The following is a 19,007-nucleotide window of genomic DNA, read 5'->3' on the forward strand; positions in this document are numbered from 1 at the left end:
TACCATTCTAAGTTCCTGATATGTATTAAATCCTTTAATCCTATAAGCCAGAGGTTAGTATTATGCCCCTCCTACAGTGGAGGAGACTGAGCCACAGAGAGGTTGTGTCATGCAGCTAAAAGTAACAGAGGCGGGATTTGCACTCATGCATGCTGACTCACCCACCACCTTCGGCCACCAAATCACATGAAAGATAGGGACACTGAAAACCCAACACAGAGGCAGCAGTAGGAAGTGCACTCTGTGGACAGGAATGTCTCCCTACACAGCTCTGTGACATCTCTGGGTTTCAGTTCTCATCTGTCAAGCCAAGAGCAATATTCACCCATTCCAAAGAGTCTTTGTGTCTTTGAACTGAGATAGGCAAGATTTAGCATCCGGTGGCATAATCTACCAGCTGTGGCCAGGGCCACAGGCCAGGTTTAGCATAGGTTCATTCATCCCTTTAATACTGAGCTATGTGGCAATGGGTAGGTTACTTAACTAATCTGTAAGACAACATAAGCACTCCAGGCCCTGCATATTTGCTGTCCCAGTCTTGAGGCCTGTGGCTCTTGTTCCTGAGGTTGTGTGATCAGATGATATGAAGGATGGGAAAAGCTTTTATGTCTGGTCAAATGTGAGGGCAGCATCTTATTGAAAAGCACTTTTCGCAGAAGGTCATCCACACTCCTCCTGGTAGGATCAGCCAGGTTGCAATCCCATTCCCAGCATCCAGTCCACAGCAATCCTTTCAGACCTATAAGGTTTCTCTTAGCTTTGGGATTTAACAGGATTTATTGTCCATATAAGCCAGTGTAGAGAGAATGATCATAATTGATACTATTTATTAAGCCCTAGCCAGGGGCCAGACCATGCTGTCATTTAATCCCTGCATTGAGATATAATCTGCTTTCTACAAATAAGGAACTGGAGGCTCTGAGAGTTTCAGTGATGCACTCAGGCCACACAGCCAGTATGTGGTGAGGTGGGCTGTGAACCAGGACTGCCTGACACCAAAACCCATGCCCTAGGCACAGGCTGCCTTCTGAAATCTCCTCTTCACAGGGAAGCAGTGGGCAAGCATGGTCCTGACCTCTAGGTCAGGAGGGTCATCTTCCTCTTTGACTGAATGTCAAGTAGCATTCCCTCCACATAGCCGAGGGAACTAATCATTCACTTTAATTAGAAGTCAGCCAGGGCCTCACTCCTTCCTAATGAGCACCACCACACCCTCCAAACTGCAGAATCCGCCATCATTCCTGCGTGGGCAGGCGTGAAGTATTCTTGTGGAACCCATGATCACACACACTACATTTTGCCAGGAACACGTCGGGCATTTCCTTCCATATTCCCAGTCACTTTAGTGGTTGGAAGTCGTCAAGGGCTGAAATTTGAAAGAGGAACAAATTCAGCCTGAGCTTGGGAGGAATTTCCAAAGATTCACATCCAAGTCACAACAGAGAGCTCTCAGGGATCAGCGAGTGTCCTGCCAGTGACCCTGGGCAGACCAAGCCTGATGGTTCCTTGTGGGGATGTGCTGGGCAGTGCTGCGCAAGGTGTGTGAGCCACACACTGGGGCCAGTTTGCTGTTTCCTTTTTCTTTTTTTGAGACAGAGTCTCAGTTGCCCAGGCTGGAGTGCCGTGGTGCAGTCTTGGCCCACTGCAACCTCTGCCTCTGGGTTTCAAGCGATTTCTGTTAAGTTTCTGCAGGCTGTGCATAAGTGTGGTGCAGGCATCTGCCTCTGGTGAGGGCCGCAGGAGGCCTGCATTCCTCGCAGAAGGCCAACAGGGAGCGGGCACATCACGTAGAGAGACAAGAAACAAGAGAGAAAAAGGGATGATGCCTGGCTCTTTTAAACAGCCAGCTCTGGAGTGAGCTACCAGAGTAAGAACTCGCTCTTCACCATAGGATGGCACCAAGCCATTCTTTAGGGATCTGTCCTCATTACCCCAAAGTTCCCACTAGGCCCTACCTGCAATATTGGAAGTCACATTTCGACATGAGATTTGGCAGTGACAAAACATCCAAATCGTAGCACACTTGTAGGATTCAAGGAACTGGGGAGTTGGGTTCCAGCACTGTAGCCCCCCCCTTTTTTTTTTTTGAGATGGAGTCTCACCCTGTTGTCCAGGCTGGAGTGCAATGGTGGATCTCGGCTCACTGCAACCTCAGTCTCCCGAGTTCAAGCAATTCTTCTGCCCCAGCCTCCCCAGTAGCTGGGATTATAGCTACGTGCCATCACGTGTGGCTAATTTTTTGTATCTTTAGTGGAGACAGGGTTTCACCATGTTGGCCAGGCTGGTCTCAAACTTCTGACCTGGTGATCCACCCACCTGGCCTCCTAAAGTGCTGGGATTATAGGCGTGAGCCACCGCGCCTGTCCTGTAGCCAATTTTTTTTTTTTTTTTTTTTTTTTTGAGATGGAGTCTTGCTCTGTTGCCTAGGCTGGAGTGCAGTGGCATGATCTCGGCTCACTGCCAGCTCCGCCTCCCAGGTTCACGCCGTTCTTCTGCCTCAGCCTCCGGAGTAGCTGGGACTACAGGTGCCCACCACGCCTGGCTAATTTTTTGTATTTTTTTTTTTTTAGTAGAGACGGGGGTTTCACCATGTTAGCCAGGACGGTCTCGATCTCCTAACCTCATGACCCACCCACCTGGCCTCCCAAAGTGCTGGGATTACAGGCGTGAGCCACCGCGCCCGGCCTATAGCCATTTTTTTTTTTTTTTTTTTTTGAGACGGAGTTTCGCTGTTGTTGCTCAGGCTGGAGTGCAATGGCGCGATCTCGGCTCACCGCAACCTCCGCCTCCCGGGTTCAAGCGATTCACCTGCCTCTGCCTCCCAAGTAACTGGGATTACAGGCATGCGTCACCACGCCTGGCTAATTTAGTATTTTTAGTAGAGACAGGGTTTCTCTATGTTGGTCGGGCTGGTCTCGAACTCCTGACCTCAGGTGATCTACCGGCCTCAGCCTCCCAAAGTGCTGGGATTACAGGCGTAAGCCACTATGCCCGGTGTTTTTTTTTTTTTTTTTTTTTTGAGTGGGGGTCTCACTCTGTCACCCAGGGTGGAGTGCCCTGGCGGGATCCTGGCTCACTGCAAGCCCCGCCTCCCGTGTTCATGCCATTCTCCTGCCTCAGCCTCCTGAGTAGCCGTGCCCGGCATGTAGCCGCTTTTAAGCCTGAAATCCAATGTGCATCTGAAGTTGAGCAGGAAAATCAGAAAATAAAAAGGAGGGAAGGAGTTTCTGTGCCACATTTGACATGAGACTGGAAGCGATCATATATGCCCCCCCACCAATATGGTATGCACAGTGCAATGCCATATTACAGAAGTGTAAACTCAGTGAGGTAACCTGGCTGGCCTGAAAATGTTCACATTGTTAGTGGCTCACATTTCCATCCAGAGCCTGGTCTCTAAAATCCCAGTTCAACCCCCCACCCAGTCCATTTTTTCCAAGACACACAAAGAAGAACAGAGTAAGATTCAAGTCAAAATTGTTTTTATTGTCATTCACATATTTAATATAAAAAGAAATGCGGCAAATGGCTCAGGGTTGTACTTTTTAAAAAATCCAGGTTGTGCAGGTTGTTCTATTTACATCTGGGAGAAGAGCTGTCCCCACATCAGGCACAGCAGCTGCACTTCTCAGACGCCCCTTTGCAGACACAGCCCTGGGCACACTTGGCACAGCCCACGGGGCAGCAGGAGCAGCAGCCTGGGGAAGAAGGAGAGAGTGAGAGGTGACAGTAGACTTCACCAGGCACCTCCCTGCCCTAACAGCAAGCCTGGCTCGAGCTCAGAACCCAGACCCAGAGGATGCTTTTTTTCGTCTGGCACAGCTCTGTTCAGAAACCATAGGGGGTACAATTGGGGTTTGTGTCCCAAGAGAAGAATGCTTCCCTGCCCCATCTGAACTCAGGGCAGAAAGCCTGGAGAGGGAATGACACGGACAATGAGGGCAAAGAAAGCCCAGTTCCCCAGAAGGATGCACTCAGGGCCAGCCTTGAGTTCCCTCCCAACCTTAGCCACAGCCCCAGATTCCTGGAGATGGATGGCCCCGCACTCACTCTTCTTGCAGGAGGTGCATTTGCACTCTTTGCACTTGCAGGAGCCAGCGCACGTGCAGGAGCCACCTACAAGGAAGAGAAAAACGCAGTGGGCAGTGAGTGAGATGAAGAAGGTACAGCAGTGGGTCAGTGAGTCTCCAGTGCCCCCTCCTCTGTGCAGGGCCAGCCCTCAGAGCTCCTTTCCCACTCAGGACAGAGAACAGAAGCCCCATGTCCTCTCCACTCACGCTGGGAAGGGCAAGCACCCTCCTTTTTTACTCCACCAGGAAGGTCCCACGTGCACATACAACCCAGGAATATTGAGACAGCGAGCCAGAACCTTCTGTCCTGAACCCTGAAGAGTCAATGTTTCCAGCACCCCCAACCACACTGATTGCTCAGAGCCTGGACAGAGAACTGGGGCCCAGCCAGCAGCCCCACGACCAACTGGGTGATGTGGAGCAGTTCAGCCTTGAGCCTCAGTATCCTTAACTCTGACCTAGAGGCCCAGGGATGAGGGCAATGCTCTCAGGGGCGTGATCAGGAAGAAAGCATCTAACGAAGTAATGGAGTCCCCGTCGCTCAGAACTTAAAATGCGACCTCCTGAAAACCAGAGACCCTCTGTAATAGGGCTGGGAAATGGGGATTCCAGGGCGCAGAGCTTCCCTTACCAGTGGCGCAGGAGCAGTTGGGGTCCATTTCGAGCAAAGGAGATGCTGGAGCTCCCACCGGTGAGGCGAACAAGCAGTCAGGCCGTTGGAAAGCGCGCTGGAGCCCTGCAACTGGCTGCTCTATTTATAGACGGAGGTCGGGCCGGGCGCAGAGGCCCAGCTCCGCGCCTGCACCCGGCCCGCTGAGTCCGCACTGCCCGCTGTCCTGGGCTGGGCTGTGCGCCGCAGAAGGGCCGGGCGCACCATCCCTTGAGCTCTGCGCGGTGCGCACCGCGGGACCGCCCCTTTGGCGCCCGTTCGCTCGGGAGGGGCTGTGCGCCCGCAGGTAGCGGCGTTCCCGAGGTCCAGGCCACCTTTCCCAGTTTCCCCGAGGTTGCCTTCCACCCTCCTCCCAGCGTGTTCCGGGACCCCAGCCTTGGCGTCGCGGGCGTCTCCACCCCACCCCTCGCCCCGCCGTTTTCAGCTCAACTTGTCCCGGAGTCCATTGCAGCCCTTCTGCTCCCGTCTCGGGATCCGCTGAGTGCGGAGCGGGGAACGTGCGGTAGCGAGCGAGTTGTGTGCAGAACATCCGCCACCGATGTGGCTTTCATTTCTCCTCGTCCCCCGCCTTACCTGTCCCTGTCCACACCTAGGTCCCTCGGTCCCGCACCTCCGTACATAGCAACACGGGGAACACAGATCAGCCTCTCTCTCCTGTCCATTCTCCTCGCCTGAGAGAATGTGTGGGTACATTTGTCCAGGTTCTCCTTTGCACTTAAGTCTCCATGCTCCCCACAGCCTTAGGGCCACCACAATACCGGATGGCAGTTCTGGACATGCGGGATGTCCCCAAAGAAAGATTACTTCAGATGATATGCAGACGCTGCTTTAAATTAAAAAGCAAGGTGGGCGAGGTGGCGCCTACTGCTGTAGTCCCAGCTACTTGGGAGGATCACTTGAGCCTAGGGGTTCGAGTCCAGCCTGGGCAACACAGGGAGTCAACGTCTCTAAAAAAATAAAATTAAAAAGCAAGATAGGCCGGGAGCGGTGGCTCACGCCTGTTATCCCAGCACTTTGGGAGGCCGAGGCGGGCGGATCACGAAGTCAGGAGATGGAGACCATCTTGGCTAATATGGTGAAACCCTGTCTCTACTAAAAATACAAAATATTAGCGGGACGTGGTGGCAGGTGCCTGTAGTCTCAGCTACTCGGGAGGGTGAGGCAGGAGAATAGCATCAACCCGGGAAGTGGAGCTTGCAGTGAGCCAAGATCGCACCACTGCACATAAAAAAAAAAAAAAAAAAAAAAAAAAAAAAAAAAAAAAAAAAGAAAGAAAGAAAAGAAAAAAAGAAAGCAAGATAAATGGTTATTTCTCTTCAATATTGCTGATCTCTTCAATATTCCAGGCTGAATGCATAACATTGAGCCTGTGCTGATCTCTTTTTAACCACTTGCTTTGTGATCTTAAAGAAAAATACGATTTATGAACCTGTATTACTAAACAGACAGCTACTACAGAGTTAAAGTAATTGGTTCAAGTCACAGAGCTGAAAAATTGTCACTGATTTGAATCCAGCCAACCCCTCAAGAGACAGTGTCCATGGATCAAGCCTTCCTTTGGCCCAGGTATGTCATCAGCACTTCTCTCTTGCTGGAAATCTTCTAAACAATGGCAAGCCACAAGCTCAACCACGGGCAGTGGCAAAAGCAATCCATAAGTGTAATATATATATATATATATACACACACACACACACACACATTTATAGTTTTCCTGGCTATCTTCTATGTATGGATAAGACCGATTTTCATTTTTGGTGATGGAAAAGAGTTTGCTTTTCATACAAATATATTTAAGAAAATATTAATCATTTAAATATAAAATGATAAGTAAAGTGTGCAGGTGGTAACAGAAATGCCAGTCATTTTATATCTGACACGAGGCAGAGAATCTTGCTTGTAGCTTAATAACCCTGTGTTGATGATGATTTTGTGGGAGCAGTGAATGGCTCTCTTTGGACCACATGACACATGTTCATGTGGTAGATGACAATGAGAGCATACACAGCTAGGCACTCCAGGCCTGGCTTCTTTGTCTGTAAGTAAATATCTCCCATGCAATGTATCATTTTTTTTTTTTAAAAAGCAATAACTAATATTGTAGAATGCTTGCCAAGCAGCATTCTAAGTTCCTTACATGTATAAAATTCTTTCATCTTACAATCCAGATGCCATTATTATGCTCCTATTATAGGAGACACAGAGAGGTTGTGAGGCACAGCTAAAAGTGACAGAGGTGGGATGTGCACTCATGCATGCTGTCTGCAGCATCAGGCCCTCACCCATTGTATTAGTTTGTTTTCACACTGCTGATAAAAGACATACCCGAGACTGGGCAATCTACAAAAGAAATGGACTTACAGGTCCACATGGCTGGGGAGGCCTCACAATCATGGCAGAAGACAAGGAGGAGCAAGTCATGTCTTACATGGATGGGAGCAGGCAAAGAGAGAGCTTGTGCAGGGAAACTTCCATTTTTAAAACCATCAGATCTCATGAGATTCACTGATTATCACGAGGACAGCACAGGAAAGACCTGCCTCCATGATTCAATTACCTCCCACTAGGTTCCTCCCACAACACTTTGGAATTGCGGGAATTACAATTCAAGATGAGATTCAGGTAGAAGCACAGCCAAGCCATATCTTTCCGCCTCTAGCCCCTCCCAAATCTCACGTCCTCACATTTTGACACCAATCGTGCCCTCCCCACAGTCCACCAGAGTCTCAACTCACTTCAGCATTAACTCAAAAGTCCACAGTCCAAAGTATTATCTGAGACAAGGCAAGTCCCTTCTGCCTATGAGCCTGAAAAATCAAAAGCAAGTTAGTTACTTCCTAGATACACTGGTGGTACAGGTGTTGGGTAAATACAGCAATTCCAAATGGGAGACATTGGCCAAAATAAAGGGGCTACAGTCCCCATAAAAGTCAAAAATCCAGCAGGGCAGTCAAATCTTAGAGCTCCAAAATTATCTCCTTTGACTCCATGTCTCACATCCAGGTCATGCTGATGCAAGAGGTAGATTCCCATGGTCTTGGGCAGCTTTGCCCCTGTCGCTTTACAGCCCCCCTCCTGGTTGCTTACATGGGCTGGCATTGAGTGTCTGTGGCTTTTCCAGGCACATGGTGCAAGCTGTTTGCGGATCTACCATTCTGTGGTCTGGAAGACGGTGGCCTTCTTCTCACAGCTCCACTAGGTGGTGCCCTAGTAGGGACTCTGTGTGAGGGCTCTGACCCCACATTCTCTTCCACACTGCCCTAGCAGAGGTTCTCCATGAGGGCCCCGCCCCTACAACAAACTTCTGCATTTCCATGCAACTTCTGAAATCTAGGCAGAGGTTCCCAATTCTTGACTTCTGTGCACTCACAGGCTCAACATCATGTGGAAGCTGCCAAGGCTTGGGGCTTGCACCCTCTGAAGCCACGACCAGAGCTTTACATTGGCCCCTTCTAGCCGTGGCTGGAGTGGCTGGGATGCAGGGCACGAAGTCCCTAGGCTGCACATAGCACAGGGACCCTAGACCCAGCCCATGAAACCACTTTTTCCTTCTAGGCCTTTGGGGCCTGTGATGGGAGGGGCTGCTGTGAAGTCCTCTGACATGCCCTGGAGACATTTTCCCCGTCGTCTTGGGGATTAACATTCTGCTCCTTGTTATTTATGCAAATTTTTGCAGCCAGCTTGAATTTCTCCTCAGAAAATGGGATTTTTTTTTTCTATTGCATTGTCAGGCTGCAAAGTTTCCAAGCTTTTATGCTCTGTTCCCCTTATAATTCTGAATACCTTTAATAGCACCCAAGTCACCTCTTGAATGTTTTGCTGCTTAGAAATTTCTTCCACCAGATACCCTAAATCATCTCTCTCAAGTTCAAAGTTCCACATATCTCTAGGGCAAAGGTAAAATGCCACCAGTGTCTTTGCTAAAGCATAACAAAAGTCACCTTTGCTCCAGTTCCCAACAAGTTCCTCATTTCCATATAAGACCACCTCAGCCTGGACTTTATTGTCCGTATCGCTATCAGCATTTTGGGCAAAGCCATTCAACAAGTCTCTAGGAAGTTCCAAACTTTCCCACATTTTTCTGTCTTCTTCTGAGCCCTCCAAACTGTTCCAACTCTTGCCTGTTACCCAGTTCCAAAGTTGCTTTTTTTCTCTTTCAGAGATGAGACTCTCACTTTTTTTTTTTTTTTTTTTTTCAGTGATGAAGTAGGCTGTGAACTAGGACTGCCTGACACCAAAACCCATGCCCTAGGCTCAGGCTGCCTTCTGAAATCTCTTCACAGGGAAACAGTGAGTAAGTGTGGCCTTGACCTCTAGGCCAAGAGACTCATCTTCCTCTTTGATTGACCATCAAATAGGATTCCCTCCACATAGCCAGGGGGGACTAATCATTGGCTTTAATTACAAGTCAGTCAGCTAGGGCCTCACTCTTTCCTAATGAGCACCCCCACACTCCCTAAACTGCAGGATCTGCTATCACTCCCGCATGGGCAAACAGGAACATCTGCAACCCATGATTACACACACTGCATCTTGCTGGGAAAATGCTCGACTCTTCCCTCCATAGCCCCAGTCACTTCGATTGACATAGTCAGGGGCTGAAATTTGAAGGAAAATTCAGCTTGAGCTTGGGCAGAACTTTCAAAGATTCAGAGCCAAGTCACAACAGGGAACTCCCAGGTGTCAGCAAGTGTCCTATGACGCTGGGCAGGCTAAAGCTAATCCTTTCCTTTCCTTTCCTTTCCTTTCCTTTCCTTTCCTTTCCTTTCTCTTTCTCTCTCTTTTCCTTCCTTTCTTCCTTCCTTCCTTCCTTCCTTCCTTCCTTCCTCTCTCTCTCTTTCTTTCTTTCTTTCTTTCTGTCTTTCTTTCTTTTTTCTTTCTTTCTCTTTCTTCTTTCCTTCTTTTTTCTTTCAGACAGAGTCTTGCTCTATTAACCAGGCTGGAGTGCACTGGCAAGATCTCTGCTCACCGCAACATTCACCTCCTGGGCTCAAGCGATCCTCCCACCTTACTCACCCCCCCCCACCCCCCTCACCCCCCACCCGAGTAGCTGGGGGTACAGGCACACATCACCAAGCCCAATTAAATTTTGCATTTGTTGTAGAGACAGGTTTCGCTGTGTTGCCCCAGCAGGTCTCGAACTCCTGAGGTCAAGCAATCTGCTGGCCTCACCTTCCCAAAGTGCTGGGATTACAGGGTTGAGCCACTGCCCTCAGCCCAGCTGATGGTATCCTTGTGAGGTTGTCATGGCCAATGCGGATGAAAGTGTCTGATTCACACAGTGGGACCAGCCCACCATTTCTAGTCTGCAGTGTACATCATTCATGAACATATGTGCAGAGTTTGTAAATCTTCAATTTTTCTGTTACTAATTTTTTTTTTTTTTTGAGATGGAGTCTTGTTCTGTCGCCCAGGCTGGAGTGCAGTGGAACAGTCTCGGCTCACTGCAACCTCCACCTCCCGGGTTTAAGCGATTCTCCTGCCCCAGCCTCCTGAGTAGCTGGGATTACAGGTGCCTGCCATCACGCCTGGCTAATTTTTGTATTTTTAGTAGAAACGGAGTTTCACCGTGTTGTCCAGGCTGATCTCAAAGTCCTAACCTCAGGTGATCCACCTGCCTCAGCCTTTCAAAGTGCTGGGATTACAGGCATGAGACACCGTGCCTGGCCAATTTTTCTATTACTTCTTTATGCATTTATTGAAGTCTTTCCTGTTAAATCTGAAAAATTGTGTTTTGTATTTTGTGTTTGATTTCATTTTCTCCATAATTGACATAATTATTTTTATCTTCCCACCTAAGAGGACGTATCCTCCACCACACCTCTCAGCAGGACAGTTTACTCATCAACTTGCCATGTTTTTGCCAAAGCCAAGATTTTGAAGCAAGTGTCCATCTGGAGCACCAAGGCTCAGGCCATGCAGCCTTCCCCAGCCTCAGTGTCACTTGGTGTCAGGGGTCGGGGGTTGGGGGAGCAGGTAACAACATCCCAGCCTTGAGATGGCTTCCCTTTTCTTCTTTGTAACCAGATTTTGAAACATTGTTAGCTTATTTTTATTTTATTTTACTTTTTATTTTTGGAGATAGGGCCTCACTCTGTCACCCAGACTGAAATGCAGTGGCACGATCTTGGCTCACTGCAACCTCCGCCTCCCAGGCTCAACTAATCTTCTCATCTCAGCCTCCCAAGTAGCTGGGACTATGCCAGGCTAAAATTGCTAGTTTCATCAGGCTCTGGTCCACAATGGCCTTTTGCTATCTGCCTTCTGAGAAATCTATCTCTTTTTGTATAAATAACAAAGTTTTAAAAATGTATTTTCTGAAATCAGTGTTTTACATGCCAAAATTAAAAAAAAAAAGGTTTATGTCTGGGATGCATAGGTAGTAAAAAGTTCCTTCACCATGGAGTTTGAGAAGCCCAGTGTGGGAATCAAGCAGCTGAGGAATTGGATTCCACCCCGTCATCTCTTTGAAGCCTAAAATCTGATGAGGAAATTGAAATTGGGCAGGGAAATCAGAAAATAAAAACGAAAGATGGAGAAGTTTCTGTGCCACATTTGATATGACCAGAGGTGATCCTGGATGTCCGCCCATTATGATCTGGCACAGTGCAATTCCCTTTTATAGAAGATGAAGCTCAGTGAGGTAACCTGGCTTGTCAGGAGGCGCTCAGATTGTTAGCGACTCACATGTCCATCCAGAGCCTGGGTCTCTAAACTCCTGGTTCAATCCCTAAACCTGGTCCATTAATTCGAAGCCACACAAAGGAAAAGAGAGTCAGAATCAAGTCAAAACTGTTTTATTATTGTTTACATATTTAATAGAAAAAGGAATGTAGCAAATGGCTCAGGGTTGTATGAAAAAAAAATCCAGGTTTGTACAGGTTGCTCTGTTTACATCTGGGAGCAGGGCTGTCCCGACATCAGGCACAGCAGCTGCACTTCTCTGACGTCCCTTTGCAGACGCAGCCCTGGGCACACTTGGCACAGCCCATGGGGCAGCAAGAGCAGCAGCCTGAGGGAAAAGGGAGAGTGAGAGGTCAGAGCAGACTCAGTCAGGCACTTCCCTGGCCCAACAGCAAGCCTGGCTCGAGCTCACACTCCAGACCCGGAGGATGATTTTTTAGGTTGGTACAGCTCTGTTCTGAGACCACAGGTGGTACCTTTGGAGTTTGTGTCTCAATAGAAAAAGGCTGCCCTGCCACATTCGAGCTCAGAGCAGAAAGCCTGGAGAGGGAATGACGTGGCCAACAGGGGCAAAGAAAGGTGTTCCCCAGAAGCATGCACTCGAGGCCAGCCTTGAGTTCCCTCCCAACCTTAGCCACAGCCCCAGATGTGGAGATGTGTGGAGATGGCCCCACACACATTCTTCTTGCAGGAGGTGCATTTGCACTCTTTGCACTTGAGGGAGCTGGCACAGGAGCAGGAGCCCCCTGCAAGGGAGAGATAAAGGCAGTGAGCAGTGAGTGAGATGCAGAAGGTACAGCAGTGGGTCAATGAGTCTCCAGTGCGCCATCCTCTGTGCAGGGCCAGCCCTCAGAGCTCCTTTCCCACTTAGAGCAGAGAAAGACATGCCCCATGTCCTCTCCACTCATGCTGGGAAGGGCAAGCACCCTCCTGTTTCATCCCACCAGGAAGGTCCCAGATGCACACACAACCCAGGAAGACCGGGATTGGGGGCCAAAACCTCCTGTCCTGAATCTCAAAGACAGTGTTCCCTGCCTCCCACCCACCCTGCTTGCTCAGAGCCTAGACAGAGCATTGGGGTTTGGCCAGCAGCCCCCTGATCAACCAGGTGATGTGGAACGCGACAGCCTTGAGCCTCAGAACACTCAACTCTGACACAGAGGCACAGTGAGGAAGGCAATGCTCTCAGGAGCTATTCCAAGAAGAAAGTACTGGACGAAGTAAAGGGTTCCCTTCTGCTCAGAGCTCAAAATGCGACCTCCTCAAAAGCAGGGACACTGTACTGTGGCTGGGAATTGGGCATTCCCAGGCGCAGAGCCGTGCTTCCCTTAACCGGTGGCGCAGGAGCAGTTGGGGTCCATTTCGAGCCAAGAAAGGACGGGAGAGGCGAAGAGGCAGGAAGGCGCGTTGGAGCCTGGAGCCAGCTGCTGCTTTTGCAGACGGAGATGGGACCGGACGCAGAGGCCCCGCTCGTGCTTGCACCCGCCCCGCTGCGTCTGGGCCTCTTGTGCGTACGTGGAGGGACTGTGAGCAGCAGGCGGGCCGGGCGCAAGGTGTGCACCGCGGGTCTCTTGTTTGGCACCCGCTCGCTCGCTCGCTCTCTCGCTCGCTCAGGCCTGTGCGCCCGGTCGTCCGCGGCGTCCCTGCCGTCCTGCCCCCGCAACTTCCCCATTTTCCCCATTTCCTTGTGGTTGCTGGCCATCCCCGTCCCCGAGCGTTCCAGGAACCCAGCCTCTGGTGGTCGCAATATTCCCACCCCCACCACCCCATCTGCGGTATTTCGCCTTTCCCGGAGCCGGTGTGCAACCCCAGCTTCGTCCCCGGATAGGCCTGAGCTGGCGAGCGCGGCGAGGGAGTTGCGTGCAGAGAACAGTCATGGATGTGACCCTTACTTTCTGCCCTCCTGCCCTCCAGCATTGCCTGTCAGTATCCCCACCATGGTCCTTCTGCCACTCTCTCTTGAACTCAGCAACAGGGTGGAGGCGAGCCCTCCCTTCCATTCCCCATGCCTGAGAGGTTGTATGGGCACATTTGTCTGGGGCCTCCTTTACATAAAATTCTGCAGGGGCTCCTCCAAAGCCTAGCTTGCCCACCCAACTCCAGGAGAGTAGTCCTGAAAATGTGGAGTGCCCCCAAGGGCGGGATCTGCTTAGGTGACTCCAGACCCGGAGGATGCAGAACCTACGTTAAATAAGAAAGCACGAAGTGATTATTTACCTTGCAATTTTCCTATTACGCAACAATCTGCATGAGTCCGTTTAATCATTTTAGTTTTTTGAACCCTCTCAAGAATAATAAAAGGGAAATACTATTCTAAACACCTTTTTTCCAATGGAAAAACTAAGGCACAAAGAGCGTAAGTAACTTGCCCAAGGTTATGGTTCTATGAAATGGTACCACTCTACCTGAATCCAGCCAGCTTCCCAAGAGGAGGAAAGAAAACATTTCTTTTGGCCAAGATATGTCTTCAACATCACTGTGCTGCTTACAATTATTATTATTATCATTATTTTGAAACAGGGTCTCACTCTGTCATCCAGGCTGGAGTTCAGTGATGAGATCATGGCTCACTGCAGCCTCAGTCTCCTGGGCTCAATCTATCCTCCCACCTCAGCTGCCCAAGTAGCTGGAACTACAGGTGCAGGCCATCATGCCTGGCTAATTTTTTGCCTTTTTTTTTTGAGACAAGATTTCGTCATGTTGCTCAGTCAGGCTGGTCTCGAACTCCTGGGCTCAAGTGATCCACTTGCCTTGGTCTTCCAAAGTGCTGCTATTACAGGCGTGAGCCCCCGAGCTGGTCTGCTTGAAATTTTTAAATCAGGAGCCAGGCTCAGTGGCTCACGTCTGTAATCCCAGCACTTTGGGAGGCCGAGGCAGGCAGATCATGAGGTCAGGAGATCAAGACCATCCTGGCTAACATGGTGAAACCCCATCTCTACTAAAAAAACATACAAAAAATTAGCCAGGCATGGTGGCTGGCGCCTGTAGTCCCAGCTACTTGGGAGGCTGAGACAGGAGAATGGCGTGAACCCAGGAGGGGGAGCTTGCTGTGAGCCGAGATCTCGCCACTGCACTCTAGCCTGGGTGACAGAGAGAGACTCTGTCTCAAAAGAAAAGAAAAAAAAAGAAATTTTTTAATCAGGGAGAAGTGTCAATCTCAACCCTGGACAGCTTGAAAAGTGATGGAGATGGGAAATTTATTAAATATGTACATATATACAAAATACACATTAGAGTAATCTATGTCTGTAAGTAAGACTGATTCTTGATTTTAGCATTGGTAAAAACTTTGATTTCATTTAAATATATGTGATGATTAATTTTATGTGTCAACTTGGCTAGGCAAAGTGCCCAGTTCCTTGGTCAAACACCAGCCTAGATATTGTGGCAAAGTCATTTTCTAAGATGTGATTAACATTTAAATCAGTAGTCTTTGAGTAAAACAGATGTCAGAGGGGATTTATCAAGTGTTAACTGCCCATTCAAACTGGGAGTGTCCAGAGGACACCACTTTCACCACATCTGTGAGAAATAAATTTGTGAGGGGCGCCCTAGCATCCTGGAAGAGCTCTGTGGTCACTCTTTTCTGCAGGTAGAAATTCGGTGGAAACTGCTGCCACTGAATTAGGAATCCTATAGGCAATGGCGACAATTTGGTCCCAGTGTGGCAGGCACCAAGGGACAGCACTTAATTGCCAAAGGCAGCATGGGCCTGGTTATTGTCATGGATGGCACAGTCAAAGCAGAATAGTATGACTTGCAGGCCAGGTGCAGTGGCTCACGCCTATAATCCTAGCACTTTGGGAGGCTGAGGCAGGTGGATCACTTGAGCTCAGGAGTTTGAGACCAGCCTGGCAAACATGGCGAAATCCTGTCTCTAACCCTCCAAAAATATGAAAATCAGCTGGATGTGTTGGTGCCTGCCTGTAGTTGTAGCTACTTTGGGGGCTGAGATGGGAGGATCGCTTGAGCCTTGGAGGTTGAGGCTGCAGTGAGCCATGTTGGTGACACTACTCTCCAGCCTGGATGACAGAGCGAGACCCCATCTCAAATAAAAAGAATAGTATGAGTCACAGAGACCTGTGGTGTTAGCTAGTTGATCATGGTGGTCGTACGAGCAAATAGAGGAGTCAGCCTACAAAAATCTTACTCATCTGTAGAATCAAAATATCTGTTTCCTGTCCCTATGACTTTATGCTTTACTGGTCCCAAGGTATTAGTTCCAAAAGGAGGAATGCTTCCTTGGGAGACACAATGATTCCATCAAACTGGAAGTTATGACTCCCACCAGGCCACACTGAGTCCTCAGACTTCTGGATCAACAGGCAAAGAAGCCAGCACTGTGGCTCACACCTGTAATCCCAGCACTTTGGGAGGCCAAGGCGGGTGGATTACCTGAGGTCAGGAGCTTGAGGCCAGCCTGACCAACATGGAGAAACCCCATCTCTACTAAAAATACAAAATTAGCTGGGTGTGGTGGTTCATGCCTGTAATCCCAGCGACTCAGGAGGCAAGTCAGGAGAATTGCTTGAACCCAGGAGGTGGAAGTTGCGGTGAGCTGAGATCGTGCCATTGCACTCCAGCCTAGGGAACAAAAGCGAAACTCCATCCCAAAAAAAAGGAAGAAGGAAGGAAGGAAGGAAGAAGAAAAAAGAAAAGAAAAGAAAAGAAAAGAAAGAAAAGAAAAAAGAAAAGAAAAGAAAAAAAAGAAAAGAAAAGAAAAGAAAAGAAACAACAACAACAACAAAAAAGACAGGCAAAGAAAGGAGTCACTATTCTGGCTAGGGTGATTGTGGCTACCTCTTGGTAATCACAATCTCTGCAATCAAGGTAAGGAGGAGGATGTCTGGAATACAAGAGATCCCTTAGGGTGTCTCTTATTACTACCATGTCCTGTGATTGAAGCCAATGGAAAACTTTAACAACCCAATTGGGACAGGAATGCATGGCCCAGACCCTTCCAAAATGAAGGTTTAGGTCACCCCACCAAGTAAAGAGCCACCATTGGCTGAGGTGTTTACTGAAAGCAAATAGAATAACAGGTCATAAAAGAAGGAAGTTATAAATAGCAGCTATGACCATGTGACCAGTTACAGGTACGGAAATGAGGAATGTCATTGTTATTGGTATTTCTTCATTATGTTGTTATAAATGTGTGTGTGTGTGTGTGTGTATGCATGTGTGGCAAATATTTTTGTTTTCTTCCATCTCTTATCCCGTTGTCATATAACAGAGGACGTATTAACTTTACATCACAAAATTTAAGTATTGCTAACTTTATATCATAGTATTTAAGTTATAGGATGTCAAGGAACATTCCTCAAGGATTTTGCAGTCACTTTTGGGGAGAGAGTTTGTGTCATTTCAGGCATACACAGGACAGTTGTTTCACATTAGGTGGAGATATGACCTTGTTTTAACATTAAGTATAGTTTAAGGAGATGTTTATGTATGCCAAATTAACAAGTGGTGGACTGCAATGGTTAGGTTTATGGGTCAGCTTGGCTAGGTTATCATACCCAGTTGCTTGGTCAAACATTAATATAGATGTTGCTGTGTAAGTATTTTTTAGACCTGATTACCATTTAAATTAGTAGGTTTTGGCTGGGCATGGTAGCTCATGCCTGTAATCCCAGCACTTTGGGAGGCTGAGGTGGGTGGATCACTTGAGGCCAGGAGTTAGATAACATGGTGAAACCCTTTCTCTATTAAAAATACAAAATTTAGCTGCTTAATCTGTTAAATAAAATACAAAAATTAGCTGCTCTTTGAAAAATACAAAAATTAGTGTGGTGGTGCATGCCTGTAATCCCAGCTACTTGGGAGGTTGAGGCAGGAGAATTGCTTGAACCCAGGAGGCAGAGGTTGCAGTGAGCTGAGGTTGCACCACTGCACTCCAGCCTGGGTGACAGAGCTAGACTCTGTCTCAAAAAATAAAATAAAATAAATCAATACATTTTGAGTAAAGCAGATTACTCATCATAATGTGTGTGGGCCTCATCCAATCAGTTGAAGGCCTTAAGAGGAAAGACTGAGGTCCCTGGAAGAGAAAGGAATTCTACCTGTAGACTGCCTTCAGATGAAAGACTGTAACATCAACTTCTGACAGAATTCCCATGCTGCCAGCCAGCCTTGCATATTTTAGACCAGCCGTCCCCACAATCACATCAGCTAATTTCATAAAGCTTTCTTTTTATCACTATCTATCTAGGGACATTTTATTGGTTCTGTGTCTTGGGGAAAACTGTGAGTAATACAAATATATCTTGGAAAATATGAATCATTTAAAGGAGAATTGTTAAGTAAAATTGTGGTGTAGATGGTAGCAGATATGGCAGGCATCTGTTTGTATGTGCCACAAAGGCATGGACTGTCCTGCTCATGGTTTTCTATATCCAGTGCTGATCACAATTTCATGGGAAGACTGAAGACTCTCTGGACCACAGTTAACACGCTCAGGTAGTTGGTGAGGAATGTAGAGCTCACATGGCTAGGAACAGCAGCCCTGGCTTATTGGTCTAGAGGTAGAAAAATGTCTCTATGCTATGAATAAAGACAGTAAAATTATAGCTAGGCTGGGCATGGTGGCTCATGTCTGTAATCCCAGCACTCGGGAGCCAGAAGCGGGTGGATCACTTGAGCCCAGGAGTTCAAGACCAGCCTGGCCAACATGGTGAAACCCCATTGCTACTAAAAATATAAAAATTAGCCAGGCAGGGTGGCATGTGCCTGTAGTCCCAGCTACTCAGGAGGCTGAGATGGGAGGATCACCTGAGCCCAGGAGGTGCAGGTTGCAGTGAGCTGAGATCACCCCACTGCACTCCAGCCAGGGTGACAGGGTGAGACTTTGTCTCAAAAAATAAAATAGAATAGAATAGAATAAAACAAAATAAAATAAAATCATAGCTAATATTATAGTCTGCTTGATACATGACAGGTGCCATTCTAAGTTCTTTGCATGTATTAAGTCATTTGCTGTCACCAGCCAGACCCTTTTATTCAGCCTGTCTTACAGTGGAGGAGACTGAGCCACAGAGAGGTTGTGTCACTCAGGTATAAGTGACACAGATAGGTTTTGCACCCATGCATGCTGACTGCATCATAATGCCCTCAGTCACCACCATATGTCACCATGTTCTGTGAAAAACAAGGACACTGAAAATCTGGCAGTGAGGCAGCAGTAGAAAGAGCACTGAGCTGGCAGTCATGCCCTCTGCATAGCTCTGTGACCTCTCTTGGCTTCAGTATGCCACCTCTCAAGCCAGGGACACAACTGGACTAACTGACCAAGGGCTGACCCAGCTCTGAACTCTGAGAGGCAGGGCTTAGAGCCCACTGACATCATGTTCTGCCAGCTGTAGCCAAGATGAGAGGCCAGCTGTACTGAAGGTTCCAGCCTCTGACTTCTAAGCTGTGTGACCTTGGGCAGGTTGCAGATCCAGAGAAGTTAACTTGTCCAGGGTCACACAGCTAGTGAGTGGCAGAGCAGGGTGAATGCAACCAGGCCCCAGCAGATGCTGATGGCCCTCTAACATAGAGACACCAAGGAGGAAGAATAAGGACAAGAAGGCACAAGCTTGGTC

General features: G+C 48.3%; 1 protein-coding gene across 2 annotated transcripts; it reads right to left on the reverse strand.

The window, feature by feature from the left end:
- Positions 1-3,460: 3,460 nt before the first annotated feature.
- On the reverse strand, positions 3,461-5,100 carry MT1E (metallothionein 1E). 2 transcript variants are annotated; one of them, XM_003263076.4, is made up of 3 exons: positions 4,702-5,100; positions 4,051-4,116; positions 3,461-3,698 (listed from the first exon to the last, which is right to left on the reverse strand). In XM_003263076.4, the coding sequence occupies exons 1-3, from the start codon at positions 4,727-4,729 to the stop codon at positions 3,607-3,609; spliced, it is 186 nt and encodes a 61-aa protein (XP_003263124.1). In that variant the 5' UTR covers positions 4,730-5,100; the 3' UTR covers positions 3,461-3,606. The 2 variants fall into 2 exon arrangements, with proteins under 2 accessions (XP_003263124.1, XP_030652635.1); XM_030796775.1 differs by having other exon boundaries at positions 3,469-4,116; positions 4,702-4,898.
- Positions 5,101-19,007: the final 13,907 nt, after the last annotated feature.

The sequence above is a fragment of the Nomascus leucogenys genome, chromosome 2 (assembly GCF_006542625.1).
Source record: "Nomascus leucogenys isolate Asia chromosome 2, Asia_NLE_v1, whole genome shotgun sequence".
NCBI classification, from domain to species: Eukaryota; Metazoa; Chordata; class Mammalia; order Primates; family Hylobatidae; genus Nomascus; species Nomascus leucogenys.

Bases quoted from the DNA above. Each gene is read 5' to 3' on its own strand.
- MT1E (XM_030796775.1), bottom strand. From the start codon at position 4,729: ATGGACCCCAACTGCTCCTGCGCCACTG. The intron at 4,117-4,701 runs GTAAGGGAAGCT...TCTTCCTTGTAG, and splicing joins CAACTGCTCCTGCGCCACTG to GTGGCTCCTGCACGTGCGCT.